At 46.4% G+C, this 16,482-nt stretch overlaps 1 protein-coding gene across 6 annotated transcripts in view; it reads left to right on the forward strand.

The window, feature by feature from the left end:
* The window catches only part of JMJD1C (jumonji domain containing 1C), a 597,281-nt gene that overhangs the window by 536,948 nt on the left and 43,851 nt on the right, over positions 1-16,482 (forward strand). For 5 of the 6 annotated variants that reach the window (XM_029609729.1, XM_029609731.1, XM_029609730.1 and 2 more), the window contains 2 exons: positions 7,624-7,838; positions 14,548-14,826. In XM_029609729.1, coding sequence (XP_029465589.1) covers positions 7,624-7,838; positions 14,548-14,826 — 494 coding nt within the window. Of the gene's footprint in view, positions 1-7,621; positions 7,839-14,547; positions 14,827-16,482 lie in introns of those variants that run through there. The other variant, XR_003857847.1, reaches the window with a different exon arrangement.

Below are 16,482 nucleotides of genomic sequence, written 5' to 3' on the forward strand. Positions count from 1 at the left end.
ATGTCGGTGCCGAATCCTTCGATGCCAACACAGATTCCTTCGGTGCCGACACCTGTACCGATCCGGCACCGATTCCATTGAGAACATTCTCGATGCCCCCGGTAATTCCTTTGACTTTCTCGGAGCCTCAACCGGGGCCTTCAGGTACACAGCCCCCTCATGGTCCTATAGAAACATAGAAATGACGGCAGAAGAAGACCAAATGGCCCATCCAGTCTGCCCAGCAAGCTTCCCTCATTTCTTCTCCCATACTTATCTGTTTCTCTTAGCTCTTGGTTCTAATTCCCTTCCACCCCCGCCATTAATGTAGAGAGCGGTGGAGGAGCTGCATCCAAGTGAAATATCTAGCTTGATTAGTTAGAGGTAGTAGGAGTAGTAACCGCCGCAATAAGCAAGCTACACCCATGCTTATTTGTTTTTACCCAGATTATGTTATACAGCCCTTATTGGTTGTTTATCTTCTCCCCTGCCGTTGAAGCAGGGAGCTATGCTGGATATGCGTGAGGTATCAGTTTTTTTCTTCTCCCCTGCCGTTGAAGCAGAGAGCTATGCTGGATATGCATCGAAAGTGAAGTATCAGGCACATTTTGTTTGGGGTAGTAACCGCCGTGACAAGCCAGCTACTCCCCGCTTTGTGAGTGTGAATCCTTTTTTCTTCTCCCCTGCCGTTGAAGTTATGCTGGATATGCGTGAAGTATCAGTTTTTCTTTTCCCCTGCCGTTGAAGCAGAGAGCTATGCTGGAAATTCGTGATGTATCAGTCTTTCTCCCATGCCGTTGAAGTAGAGAGCCATGCTGGATATGCGTCGAGAGTGAAGTATCAGGTACATTTGGTTTGGGGTAGTAACCGCCGTAACAAGCCAGCTACTCCCCGCTTTGTGAGTGCGAACCCTTTTTTCTTCTCCCCTGCCGTTTAAGCAGAGAGCTCTGCTGGATGTGTGAAGTAACAGTTTTTCTTTTCCCCTGCTGTTGAAGCAGAGAACTATGCTGGATATGCATTGAAAGTGAAGTATAAGAATGGAGTGATCAAGCTAGTTGAAAGGCATCAGGAATAGAGGAAGGTGGAGGTAGTAATTTGGATATTTGGTTTGGGGTAGTAACCGCCGTAACAAGCCAGCTACTCCCGTCTTTGTGAGTGCAAATCCTTTTTTCCACATTTCCTCTTGCTGTTGAATCTTAGAGTGATGTTGGAGTCACAGTAACCATGTGTATGTTTATTGACTAAGGGTCAGCATCCTGATCCTTATGACACCTGGGGTGATGATACCTCTACTGACACCGATGATTTGCCTTCACCACCCTCTCCTGCGGAGAGTAGAAAGCGTTCCCCTCCTGAGGACCTCTCTTTCATAAATTTTGTGAAGGAAATGTCGGAGTTGGTCCCTTTTCAGCTTCAATCTGAACAAGATGACAGGCACCAGATGATGGAGTTGCTCCAATTCTTGGATGCCCCCAAAGTCATCACCTCTATTCCAATTCATCAGGTTTTTCTGGACCTTCTAAAAAAGAATTGGGAATCCCCTGGATCTGTTGCTCCAGTAAATAAAAAAGCTGACTCTACCTATCTCGTACAGTCAGCACCTGGCTTTCAGAAACCACAATTAGACCATCACTCTGTTGTGGTAGAATCAGCTCAAAAGAAAGCTAAACGAATAAAGCCACATTCTTCCATACCTCCTACTAAGGAAAATAAATTCCTAGATAGTATAGGTAGGAAAGTATACCAAGGAGCTATGCTGATTTCCAGAATAGCTTCTTATCAATTATATATGACCCAATACAATAGGGTCATCTTGAAACAAATGCAGGAGTACTCAGATGCCTTGCCAGAGCAGTTCCAGCCTCAGCTTCAATCCCTACTAAATAAAGGGTTTGAAGCTGGGAAGCATGAAATAAGAACTGCTTATGACATCTTTGATACTTCCACTAGACTTTCTGCCATCTCTGCCAGACGCTGGGCTTGGCTTAAGTCGTCTGACCTTCGCCCGGAAGTTCAGGACAGGCTCTCTGATTTGCCCTGTCTAGGGGATAATTTATTTGGTGAGCAAATTCAGCAAATTGTTGCTGAACTAAAAGATCATCATGAGACACTTAAACAGCTCTCATCTGTTCCTTCTGACTTGCCTTCTAAACAACCATTTAAGAAGGACTCAAAAAAGTCATTCTTCCGTCCACGGAAGTATTATCCCCCACTAGCCAAGTCTAAGCCTGCGAGGCCTTACCATAGAGCTCAGCCTCGCCAGTCTCGAAAACAAAAGCCCGCAGCAGCTCCACAACCTGGCACTGCATCGGGTTTTTGACTTTCAGTTAGAGAGCAGATGCCACATCCCTCTTCCAACCATACCAGTAGGAGGTCGGTTAGGCCATTTTCTACAAAAATGGCACCATATCACCACAGATCAATGGGTGATAGCAATAATTGCACAGGGTTACCACCTCAACTTCCTGTCTCTCCCTTCAGACTCCCCACCCCAGCAGGCGTGGAGACTCACCGATCACTCTGTTCTTCTAGAGCAGGAAGTATCCCTTCTCCTCCAGTCAAATGCTATAGAACCCGTTCCTCTCTCACAACAAGGACTAGGGTTCTACTCCAGGTACTTTCTGATCCCAAAAAAGTCAGGAGGACTTCGACCAATCCTGGACCTACGGGCCCTCAACAAGTAACTTTACAGAGAGAAGTTCAAGATGGTAACCTTGGGCTCGCTTCTCCCTCTGCTGCAAAGAGGGGACTGGCTCTGCTTTCTAGACCTAAAAGACGCCTACACTCACATTGCGATAACTCAATCTCATTGCAAATACCTCCGTTTTTTAGTAGGCCGAAATCACTACCAATACCGAGTGCTACCTTTCGGCCTGGCATCCGCACCACGGGTCTTCACCAAATGCCTCGTGGTGGTTGCAGCGTTCCTCAGGAAGGAAGGTGTCCATGTCTACCCCTACCTGGATGATTGGCTAATCAGGGCCCCAACCCAGCAAATCGCTCGGTCCTCCCTGACCCTGACAATTCAAACTCTACTTTCTCTAGGGTTTCTTGTCAATTACGAGAAATCCTATTTAGTCCCATCTCAAACCTTATCCTTCATTGGGGCGGACTTGGACACCTTACAGGCCAAAGCCTTCCTTCCTCATCAACGAGTTCAAATCCTTGTGTCCCTAGCTTGCCAGTTGCAGTCTCAACGCACAGCAACAGCTCGCCAATTCCTCATTCTGCTGGGACACATGGCCTCCTCAGTTTATGTAACTCCCATGGCCCGCCTGGCCATGAGAGTCATGCAATGGACTCTGAGATTGCAATGGGCTCAAGCTGTTCAGCCTCTGTCCTCCATTGTTCGCATCACCAATGCACTCCGTCTGTCTCTTGCCTGGTGGACAAATCAATTCAACCTCCTACAGGGCTTGCCTTTTCTTCCACCAGACCCTCAGATAATCCTCACCACCGACGCTTCCAACATCTGTTGGGGAGCCCATGTAAACAATTTACAAACTCAAGGGTTCTGGTCACCAGAGGAAGCCAAACACCAGATAAATTTCCTGGAACTGAGAGCAATCCGATATGCTCTCAGGACCTTTCAAGATTGCCTATCGAACCACACAATCTTAATTCAGACGGACAACCAGGTGGCCATGTGGTACATAAACAAGCAGGGAGGCACAGGCTCCTTCCTTCTGTGTCAGGAAGCTGCGCAGATTTGGGCAGAAGCCCTCTCCCGCTCCATGTACCTCAGGGCCATCTACTTGCCGGGAGCAGACAATGTATTGGCAGACCAGCTGAGCCGTGTCTTCCAACCACACGAGTGCTCACTCGACCCCTTGGTAGCGACCTCTCTGTTTCACAAATGGGGTTATCCCCATATAGACCTCTTTGCGTCCCCTCAGAACCACAAAGTGGACAATTATTGTTCTCTCATTCGGAGCCAGCACTCTCGGCCGAGGGATGCATTCTCCCTCACGTGGACAACCGGTCTGCTTTATGCATTCCCTCCACTTCCTCTTCTGTCGAAGACTCTTGTGAAGCTACGTCAGGACAGGGGAACTATGATCCTGATAGCACCGCACTGGCCACGCCAAGTGTGGTTTCCCATACTTCAGGATCTCTCCATCCGCAGGCACATTCCTCTGGGAAAGGATCCGCATCTGATCACTCAAAACGATGGATGCCTCCTCCATCCCTACCTCCACGCCTTGTCCCTGACGGCATGGATGTTGAAAGGTTAGTCCTTCAGCCATTTAACCTTTCGGATTCAGTTTCTCGTTTCCTGATCGCTTCACGAAAGCCTTCCACAAGAAAATCTTATTCTTACAAATGGAAAAGGTTTACATCATGGTGCACTTCTCAGTCCCTTGATCCCCTTTCCTGTCCAATTTCTAAATTCTTGGACTATCTCTGGCATCTATCAGAATCAGGTCTAAAGACCTCTTCCATTAGAATGCATGTCAGTGCGGTAGCCGCCTTCCATAAAGGTATCGGGGGTGTCCCTATTTCAGTACAACCCCTTGTAACACGCTTTCTTAAAGGCTTGCTCCATTTGAAGCCACCTTTACGCCCTCCGGCCCCTTCTTGGGACCTTAATCTGGTTCTTGGTCGTCTTATGAAACCTCCTTTCGAACCTCTTCACTCCTGTGACCTAAAATATCTCACATGGAAAGTGTTATTCCTTTTGGCTATCACTTCAGCTCGCAGGGTTAGTGAATTACAGGCCCTAGTTACCTATCCGCCTTACACTAAACTCCTGCAGGACCGGGCAGTACTCCGCACTCACCCTAAATTCTTACCTAAGGTAGTTTCGGAGTTTCATATAAATCAATCCATTATACTACCTATCTTTTTTCCCAGGCCCCACTCCAACTCCGGGGAACAGACTCTGCATACCCTTGACTGTAAACGTGCTCTAGCTTTCTATCTAGACCGTACAGTTGCCCACAGGAAGAGCACTCAATTATTTGTCTCTTTCCATCCTAACAAGTTAGGGCAACCTGTGGGTAAGCAGGCTCTTTCCTCCTGGTTGGCGGACTGCATCTCATTTTGCTATCAGCAAGCTGGCATTCCTTTCCAAGACCGTGTCAAAGCACACTCTGTGAGGGCCATGGCGACTTCAGTAGCACACCTTCGATCGGTGCCGCTTCCTGACATCTGCAAGGCTGCCACCTGGAGTTCCCTCCATTCATTTGCAGCCCATTATTGCTTGGACAAAGCTGGAAGACAGGATTCCATCTTCAGCCAGTCTGTCTTGCGTAACCTTTTTCCAGCATGATGTACCAACACTCTTCCACCTCCCGGTAGGGTGCGGATGCCCTCTACCAAATTTCACCCCAGTTGTTGTGCCTGTTGCACGCTGTTGGGTACATTTGGTGCAGGTTCGGACATCCTCAGCTCGGTACTCACCCATTTGTGAGGACAACCATCCTGCTTGTCCTGTGAGAAAGCAAATGTTGCTTACCTGATGTAACAGGTGTTCTCACAGGATAGCAGGATGTTAGTCCTCACGAAACCCGCCCGCCACCTCGCGGTGTTGGTTTTGTTTTATTTTATTTTTTGGCACTGCCTGTAGCTTTGAAACAAAACTGAAGGGAGACCCCTGCTGGCTGCAGGGTTAGTGCCGTGCTGGGCATGCCCAGTAGGGGCCAGTCAAAGTTCCTGAAACTTTGACAGAAGTTTTCCGTGGTTGGGCTCCATCCTCGATGTCACCCATTTGTGAGGACTAACATCCTGCTGTCCTGTGAGAACACCTGTTACATCCGTTAAGCAACATTTGCTTTACATTGAAATCCCCAGTCCAATGTGCAGCAGTTATAAAAAAGCAAATAAAATGTTGAGAAATATTCAGAAAGGAATAGCAAATCATAATGTCTCTGTATACCTCTATAGCAGGGGTGGCCAATCTTTCACAGACCAAGAGCTGAAAAATCAAATCAGAGAGCTTGAGCCACACATTTTTGTAACTACTTTTTAACATTTAAAAGGTTATTAGTAATAATAATGGCATTACCTTTTTCTTCTCTGCCCCTCTCTCTCTCTCTCTCTCTCTCTGCTGCTTATGTGTTTCAGGATTCTGCCACACTCTGCTCTTCTTTCTCTCTGCTGCTTCCTAGGACCTCCCTATCCCTCTTCCCATGATTCCTTCCTGTATCCTCCCCTTCCTTCTATGCTTCCTCCCCACCCCATGGCTCCCCTTCCAAACTTCTCTACAGCTTTCCCATTCAGTCATGAGTGTGCTCCTGGTTTCTGAGATAGAGGCCTTCAAGCATAGCTATAGCACAGTGCTTTCTCAGCACTCACAGGCCTTGCAATGGCCATGCCCCTTGTTTGGATTTCCTTGGTACAAAAGATGCCCATGCAGTAAAAGGGGATGGGACCGCAAAAGGGCCTGTGAGTGCATGCCTGACAAAAGCTCAGAGCTGATTTCTTTGTGGTTTAGCTACACCTGAAAGTCTCCTATACTGCCACCACTAGGCCCAAGACCAAGCTGTGCTTGCTTTGGGCAGGTACAGGGTCCCTGGGTTGCGTAGAGACTTGGGGGCAATTCACCTGGTTGCCCCTAACAGCAGCCCTCTCTCTTCCCCCATGCTTTGCCCAATGTTGCTTTCTTTCTCTCCAACTCCCTCCAATTTTTCACAATTTTCTACTGCTCTCCCCATCTCCCTCTTTTCAGCTTTCCCCAATTTTTTCCTCCTCCCTCCATCTCCTTTTCTCCCCTTCTTTTCTTCTTTTTTCCACCATCTCTTTTCTTACTTCTGTACTAGAACCAGGGCACATTCCATTAAACTAACTGGTAGCAAATTAAAACACATTTGATTTTTCAGCTAACACAAGCAATGGAAGTGGTCAAGATTGATAGTATAGCTAGATTTAAGTTTGATCAAGTTTCTGGAGGCCAGGACTGTTTAACCAGGGAGGGGTGAAGATTGTTGCTGCTTACATCTGGAAATGCACAACTAGAAAGGGATCTTCCTTTCCATTAAGATATGCCAGGTACTTCCAAGTGACCCAGATTGGCCGCTCTTGAAGACCAGATGGGACCATTGGTTTGACCCAATATGACACGCATTTGAAGGAAACTCTGTGCCATGTTTGAAGTTTGTAGGGCTTTATTTTCTTGCCTTGTGTAATTAATTGTTTCATTGTATGGGCAGTGTTTTGCGGTGTGTTTTATTTTCTAGATCTAGCCCAAATTATGAATGGCATACTTTGTACTTTCAAGAAACTAGGGGACAAGACTTACAAATAGATTGAAGTTAGAGTCAACAAAAAAGTTGTTAACACCATTTTTGGGCAACTGAATTACTTTTGCTTTAAATATTTAGAAATGCAAGTTTCTCATTTTATTTTTACATAAAAGTTAATAAATGTTGGAGGCTTTTTATTGTATTACATTTTTGTTTCTGAAACCATTGCCTGTCTCAAATTAATTTTACTGTGTGTTTAGTATTCATCTTTTGTATAACTTTTGAGAGAGACAACTTTGATTGATTGGAAAGACCTGTACTGATACAATCTTTAAATTAGTTGTAATGCTTTGTGATTTTCCACGGCAAGGATGCATTAAGTTTCTGCCACTTTAGGTTTCAGTGTAACTAATTTTCCAGCTTGACAATGCATTCATGTACCAAATTGTATTTATTACAGAAAACAAAGAATGCCCACTTGGAAAGCATGTCAAAGAAGAGAGAGACCAAAACAGTTCAGTGGTATTGAACTGCAAAACATCCCCTCCTGTTTCTCAGAATAATGAGCAAGGTTCAACATTACGAGATTTGCTGACCACAACAGCTGGCAAACTACGACTGGGCTGTACAGATGCTGGCATTGCTTTTGCTCCTGTTTATTCAGTAGGAACTCCAGTGAGTGCATTGCCCAATATTGGGGATTGTTTGAATGTGGAAGGTTCAAAATATTTTCTTCAGAATCTTTTTAGCGACAATTATTTCTAATCAGTTTAAGATCATTTTAATTTTACTGTAGTCTAGAATATGAAAATGAGCAGATCTTGCATATCCATAGGCTAATTCTGTGAGTCATTCTTATTTTAATTATTGAACAGGATAATTTTGATAATTCCTACTGAAAATGAAGGTTCATCAAGAAGAACTTCACAATAAAACTCTTAAGAGTTTCAAATATTTATTTTCTCCTCTCTCATACGCTATGTGCCTTCTCCTCTCTTTGGACTCAAAATTAATCCGCTTTCCACAATGATTTTCCTCTCATAGCTAAACCAAGCATGGACTTGGGGATATTATTTAATAGAGTGGGGAAGGAGCATTCTCTCAGTCATTGCTTTTTTTGGGTTTGTTTTTTCTCACAGGACAAGCAGGATGGTAGTCCTCACATATGGGTGACAGGATGGAGCCCAATCACGGAACACTTTTGTCAAAGTTTCTAGAACTTTGACTGGCACCACTGAGCATGCCCAGCATGGCACCAACCCTGCATCCAGCAGGGGTCTCCCTTCAGTTTCACTTTTTCCACGCGGACTTAGGAGCTCTCTCACAAGTTCCTGACAGGAATTTTTTCCTCAGAAATTTCTTTGCAAATTGCAAAAGTTTATACCCCTTTGGAGTTTTCCATTCGCCGTTGATAGCCGCGTCCATACGGTAAGTTTTTACCCGTTTTTCGGTCGGTTCCCATCGGGGACCGGTATAGGCCTCACAGGCACCGACCGCGAGTGGCCTAAATTTTCGACAGCAGCGATGGGTTTTCATCGGTGCCCTGATTATCCTAGGACAATGTCTATCACAGACCCTCACCAGTTCTGTGTACTTTGTCTGGGCCCGACACATGATGTGGACTCGTGTACCAACTGCGCCCAAATGACCCCGAAGGGCCGCCGGGCTCGGCTGGAAAAAATGGCTGCTTTGTTCCACACAAAGCAGTGTCCACTGTCCCAAGCTTCCGCGTCTTCGGTACTGTCGCCGACGAAGTCACACCATCGGTCGGATACCGATGACTCTCGGTAGACGTCGAAGTCTACTACTTCACCGTCCTTGGTACCAGACACAGGTAAGGCTGAACACTGAGAGAAGCATAGGCATCGCATGTCCATTCCATCGACGCCAGATGCACCGGTACCTTCAACTTCCAAGTGTCTCGAGCCACCGAAGAAGGAGCCCCAAACCTCTTCTGAGCCGGGTGCCCCGAGGCGTTCCTCGCCTTCCATGGGCGCGGCAGCCGAGACTCCACTGGGACCAGTGGACCCTCCGGCAATGCCCTCCATGCGTCCTACTCCGGACCTGGTGTTAGCCACACCAGCATTCCGTGAGGAATTGCACCGGATGGTGCAAGAGGCAGTGGTACAGGCCATCCAGGGCCTTCCGAAGCCATCGATGCCGATACCGGTTCCCGTGCCGGCTCCGGAACCGATGCCACAGATGCTTATTCCACTCCTCGACAGGCTGGTCATCCTCATCTGTGCTCTGCCAGTGGCACCAGGGAAAGCACAGATACCCCTCTGTCCGTTGACGCCCATTCATCTCTCCTCGGACGAGGAGGGTTCATCGAGGCCAGAACAGATTCCAGGGCCTTCTGGATCGTTTCCACCAAGGCATCCACAGAGGTCACCGATGCCATCTGTGCCCCTTTGTCCTTCATAGACGCTGGTCCCAACACCATCGATGCTGCACCCAAAGCCGTCTATGCCGGCACCGATACCCTCAGTGCCCAGACCTCCTCCGGCTGGAGAAGGTCCCTTTCTACCGTCTGACCCACCATTGGGGGCTGGGGATCAGCCTTACCAACCGTGGTCTGATGACTAATCTGATTCCCAGGACACCGGAGATATCCCATCTGAACCTTCGCCACCTGAAGAGAGACACAAGTCTCCACCGGAGGACCTCTCCTTCATTAATTTCATCAAGGAAATGTCGGAGACTATACCTTTCGTCCTGCAAACTGAAGAAGACTCCCGACACAAAATGCTGGAGGTCCTTCAGTTTGTCGACGCACCAAAAGAAATAATGTCCATCCCGGTTCATGATGTTCTGCTTGATCTTCTGCAGCACAACTGCCAGCATCCTGGTCCCTCCTGTCAACCGCAAGACTGATGCCACCTATTTAGTCCAGGCGGCACCTGGTTTCCAGAAAACACAATTGGCTGCTCATTCAGTAGTGGTAGAGTCTGCCCAGAAAAAGGCCAAGAGCTCAAGGCCTCATTCTTCGGCACCTCCTGGGAAGGAGCAAAAATTCCTTGATGCTTTTTGGGCGAAGAGTTTTCCATGGCTCAATGTTAATTTCTCGTACTGCGGCATATCAACTTTATATGACCCAATACAACAGAAATTTATTCAAGCAATTATAGGAATTTTTTGAGTCTCTCCTGGATCAGTTCCAAGACCAACTGAACTCCATCGTAAAAAAGGGCTTCGATGCAGGTAAGCATAAAGTCAATTCAGCTTACCACATATTTGATACGGCTTCCAGGCTATCAGCAGCCGGAATAAGCGCAAGGAGGTGGGCCTGGCTAAAATCCTCAGATTTGCATCCAGAAGTACAAGACCACTTAGCAGACCTCCCCTGTACGGGGGACAATCTGTTTGGAGAAAAATTCCAAGAAACTGTCGCACAACTCAAAGATCACAATGAGACACTGCAGCAGCTTTCTGCTGTACATGCTGACTTCTCTACCTCTTCTAAACGGCCATTCAGGAGAGAGGCGAAAAGAACTGCTTACAAAGCACGAAGATACCCTCCACCAGTTTGGTCTCGTCCATCTAGACCCTATCAAAAGCCTCCACCTCAACAACCCAGGCCTCAGAAAGCACAGCCACCTGCGCAACCTGATCCTGCTTCGGGGTTTTGACTCCCCCTAGAGAACGATTGTCATCTTCCCCCTCTGGCATCCCTGCCGGTCGGCAGCCGGCTCGGCCACTTTACCACCATGTGGCTCAAGGTCACCACGGACTAGTGGGTACAGTCTGTCGTAGCTCATGGTTACTATCTAAACATCCTCTCCATACCGTTGGACTCTCCACCTCTGCCGGGGTGGACTTCCTCCAACCACTCTCAACTCTTGCAGGGGGAGATAGCTTCCTTCCTGTGAGCCAACACCATAGAGCCAGTTCCTCCTTTGCAAAGGGGACAGGGCTTCTACTCCCAATACTTCTTAATACCAAAAAAGACGGGAAGCATTCGCCCTATATTAGACCTTCATGCCCTAAACAAACATCTTCAAAGGGAGAAGTTCAGGATGGTAACCTTAGGCTCTTTACTCCCTCTTCTCCAACAAGGGGATTGGCTTTGCTCTCTAGATCTAAAAGACGCGTACATGCACATAGCAATTACCCCGTCTCATAGAAGGTACCTCCGGTTCCTCGTTGGAAACCAGCAATTCCAGTATCGAGTACTTCCATTCGGCCTGGCATCGGCCCCTCGTGTTTTCACGAAATGCCTCGCAGTAGTAGCCACATACTTAAGACGACTAGGCACTCACACCTATCCTTATCTAGACAACTGGTTACTGAGTGCTCAGTCGCCGGAGGCGGTTCTTGACGCTCTCCATCTCACCGTGTGGCTCCTACTGTCCTTGAGATTTCTAATTAATTATCAGAAGTCCAATCTGATTTTGTCTCAATCCCTCTCCTTCATCGGAGCGGATCTCGACACTATCCAAGCGAGAGCTTTCCTTCCCAGGGACCGAGCTCATATGCTGGCAGTGCTTGCACACACTGTACAGTCTCGCCGAACCACGATTGCGCGTCATATCCTCGTATTGTTGGGACATATGGTGTCCTCGGTCCATGTTACCCCAATGGCTCGACTTGCCATGGGAGTAATGCAGTGGACATTAAAATCCCAGTGGTCTCAGGCACCATTCCATGTCCAACATTCTCCATGTGACCAGGCAGCTTCGTCTCTCACTGGCTTGGTGGATCCAAGAGTCCCACCTGCTCAAAGGGCTACTGTTTCAGGCTCCAGAACCTCAGATAATTCTGACAACCAATGCTTCCACTCTCGGTTGGGGAGTGCATGTAAACCACATGCAAACTCAGGGACCCTGGTCTGCAACAGAAGCGCAACATCAGATAAACTTTCTGGAGCACAGGGCGATCAGATATGCCCTGCTAGCCTTCCAGGATTGCTTAGCCAAAAAGTCAATCCTAATCCAAACAGACAATCAAGTTGTGATGTGGTCAGGAAGTAGTGTCAGGAAATAGTGCAAATTTGGGCCTTAGCTCTCTCTCATTCCATGCTACTGAGAGCGACCTACCTGGCGGGCGTGGACTATGTTCTAGCGGACAAACTCAGTCGTACTTTTCATCCCCACGAGTGGTCCCTTAACCTTGCGGTGGCGGATCAGATATTTCAGAAGTGGGGGTATCTGAGCATCGACCTCTTTGCATCGGTTCACATTCGCAAGGTGGAGAACTTCTGCTCCCTACATCGCAGTAAAAAAAAACTCCACCGAGGGACACCTTCGCCCGCTCCTGGGCAACAGGTCTCCTGTATGTCTATCCACCACGTCCTCTCATCAGCAAGACTCTCGTCAAGCTACGCCAGGACAAGGGCCTAATGATTCTCATAGCCCCCTACTGGCCGTGTCAGGTATGGTTTCCCATCCTTCGCGACCTCTTAATCCGTCCACAAATTCACCTTTGTATGGATCAGTCTCTGATATCTCAGAAGAACTGACAGCTGCACCATCCCAACCTCCAGGCCTTGTCGCTGACAGCTTGGATGTTGAAAGGCTAATTTTGCAGCCTCTCAATCTCAGGGACTCTGTATCCCAGGTCCTGATAGCTTCACGAAAGCCTTCTACTAGAAAATCTTATCATTCTAAATGGAAACGGTTTTCATTATGGTGTACTTCAAAGGAGTTGGATTCTTTTACCTGCCCCATAATGAAGTTTTCAGACTACCTCTAGCACCTCTCTGAGTCGGATCTACAAGCTTCCTCCATTAGAGTACATGTCAGTGCGGTGGCCACTTTCCATAAGGGTACAGGGGATGTCTCTATTTCGAGACAACCCTTAGTAGTGCGCTTTATGAAGGGCTTGCTGCACTTCAAGCCCCCTCTGTCCCCCCGGCCCCTGCTTGGGACCTTAATGTAGTATTGGCGCAACTCATGAAACCTCCGTTTGAGCCTCTGCATTCCTGCGAGCTACGACATCTCACTTGGAAGGTACTCTTCCTTCATGCTTTGACGTCCGCTCGTAGGATCAGTGAGCTACAGGCGCTGGTTACTCCTCCCCCCCCCCCCCCCGCACAAAATTTCTTCATGATTGGGTGGTCTTTCACACTCATCCTAAATTTCTACCGAAAGTGTCTTGAGTTTCATTTAAATCAATCCATAGTTTTGCCTACTTTCTTTCCAAAGCCCCACTCACATCCAGGCGAGCGGGCTCTGCATTCCTTGGACTGCAAGCGTGCGCTGGCCTTTTATTTGGAACGCACTGCAGGCCATAGGAAGTCCACCCAGCTATTTGTCCCCTTTGATAAAATTAAACTGGGAATCCCGGTGGGAAAGCAGTTCCTGTCCTCCTGGCTGACGGACTGTATTTCCTTCTGCTACCGGGACACGTTAAAGCGCACTCTATTAGACCAAAGGCAACATCGGTAGCACACCTTCGCTCTGTACCTCTTGCTGACATCTGCAGAGCTGCTACATTGTGTTTTCTCCATACCTTTGCAGCCCATTATTGCCTGGTCAAAGCTGGCCCTCAAGATTCTATCTTTGACCAGTCTGTTCTGCGCAATTTATTCTCAGCTTAATACCCAACTTCCTTCCAACACCCAGCTGGGAATTTCAGGCTGCCCGTTCTCCAAACTCACACCTATTGCTGTACCGGTTGCACGTATTTGGGTGTTTTTGGTACATTCCTTGGGCATCCTCAGTTCGTTATTCACCCATATGTGAGGACTACCATCCTGCTTGTCCTGTGAGAAAGCAGAGTTGCTTACCTGTAACAGGTGTTCTCACAGGACAGCAGGATGTTAGTCCTCACGAAACCCACCCGCCACCCCGCAGAGTTGGGTACTGTAAATACGCTTGCGATTTATTTTTCGCACGTACTTTTTGCTATACACGAGACTGAAGGGAGACCCCTGCTGGATGCAGGGTTGGTGCCATGCTGGGCATGCTCAGTGGTGCCAGTCAAAGTGCTAGAAACTTTGACAAAAGTGTTCCGTGATTGGGCTCCATCCTGATGTTGTCACCCATATGTGAGGACTAACATCCTGCTGTCCTGTGAGAACACCTGTTACGGGTAAGCAACTCTGCTTTCTGACTTCTCCCTTCTCCTCCACTTGTGCAAAACATCTTGGGAACACACATTTTGTTTTGTGTTGAGACAGATCAAAGCTGTTCCCATTATATTTGCTTTAAAACTATCAGATCTAGCAATCTCAGCCTGAGAAACAGGAACTTGAGTCATGAATAGGTCTCTTACCCTATATACTAGTTGCCCACAGCAAAGTATAATAGTAATTCCTTGGATATTTAAGTACATATATGTATCTATTCAAATGTAATTATACCGTTATAAATAAAAGACAGCAATCTTGTATATCTACTGACAAAATGTTAAATGATTGAAATGTATTTTATTTGTATGACAGGGTGGGAAAGGTGGAAAGACTATGCCAAATATTCTTGATGACATCATTGCTTCAGTTGTAGAAAACAAGATTCCAGCCACTAGACCACCAAAGACCACTATAAAAACAGAGCTGAAGGAAGAAAGTGCAGATGGAGAAAAGTCTGTTGTGGATGAGGGCAGCAAAATGTACAGTGATATTCCACATTCACGGATTTGTGATGGGCACATTCTGTGGCTGAAAGATCACAAACACAGCAGCAATTGGAAACTCTTCCAAGAATGCTGGAAACAAGGGCAGGTTGGTATCAAAGCAAGTCCAGCATTTCATATAGCTGGTTCTGATTTGTGAAAGTTGATAGTTTATGTTCTGCTTATTTGTTTTTTAAATGATATATTAACTATTGATTAATGAAACACTCTGAGAAGAGACAGATTGATTCATACTGACAGTTACACACACCTTGTCCATGCAAACTTTGATGGATTAGCTGCTTTGCTAATAATAAACTTGCTATCATCATCATCCAAGCAATTAGTATGGTTATTAAAGACTTTAGGTCGTGATTGTGCTTTATCTTAAATTTAGAATGAATACTTGTATTTATGAAAGAGGAATTAACAGTAAGTATTAGCCTGTTGTTCGTTGTTATGTTTTAGTAATTTAGGGCCAGCTTAATCTTGGGTCTCATCTAAACAGGGTGTCAAACTATGCTAAGATAAGTGACAACTAGGTTCAGATTCATGCTCGGTATTGCAAGGTATCACAGTATATTAAAGTAAAGAAAGGTTAATGTAATTTAATGCTATGGGGGCTATATTAAAAGGTTTTTATGCTAGTAAATCTGCCCTTCCCCATATTCAGGTAAAAGTGAAATAGCGTGAATGTGTTAATAAGAACATAAGAAAATGCCATACTGGGTCAGACCAAGGGTCCATCAAGCCCAGCATTCTGTTTCCAACAGTGGCCAATCCAGGACATAAGAACCTGGCAAGTACCCAAAAACTAAGTCTATTCCATGTTACCATTGCTAATGGCAGTGGCTATTCTCTAAGTGAACTTAATAGCAGGTAATGGACTTCTCCTCCAAGAACCTATCCAATCCTTTTTTAAACACAGCTATACTAACTGCACTAACCACATCCTCTGGCAACAAATTCCAGAGTTTAATTGTGCATTGAGTAAAAAAGAACTTTCTCCGATTAGTTTTAAATGTGCCCCATGCTAACTTCATGGAGTGCCCCCTAGTCTTTCTATTATCCGAAAGAGTAAATAACCGATTCACATCTACCCGTTCTAGACTTCTCATAATTTTAAACATCCCTATCATATCCCCCCTCAGCCATCTCTTCTCCAAGCTGAAAAGTCCTAACCTCTCTTTTTTTTTTGGTCCAAGCTTCAGTATGGATGTATACTCTATCAAGAAATTGATCCTACTAATCATATTTTTAAGATTTTTATCACTGCCTCAGCAGCCCTCCAAATAGTACTTCTCAGTGCTATATAAAAAGAAGAAAATATTTCTTCACAGAATATCTGGATCCAAGAAGCCCACAGTGAGTGGTTTCAAAAACTGTATATGCTGAAGAAACATATTACCAATGGACATGATTTCTAGTGCTTCCTTAGTTCGCCTGGTCATGGCCCAGTCTATTTTTCTTTTTCAACCAGTCAGACCAGTCCAGACTGATGGGTTATTCACCCCCAACCAGCAGATGACAGAGAACAACAGACTTGCTGACATCACTCATATATGCATCTGTATTGACCTCAGCCTGCCAGTATTCTTGGTCTCCAGCAGGTGGTACTAGGTGTATCTTGTTCTGTGGTCTGAGGCCTGGTTTGGCTGAATAGGAACTTTTTCTGTGATAGCTCCTCAGGTAAAAGACTAGTTCTCCTTCCTTTAGTTAAGTGGTGCCCAGGTATAGCCAGCTTAAAAATAAAATCCGTGACAAC

The sequence above is a fragment of the Rhinatrema bivittatum genome, chromosome 7, assembly GCF_901001135.1.
Source record: "Rhinatrema bivittatum chromosome 7, aRhiBiv1.1, whole genome shotgun sequence".
NCBI lineage: Eukaryota > Metazoa > Chordata > Amphibia > Gymnophiona > Rhinatrematidae > Rhinatrema > Rhinatrema bivittatum.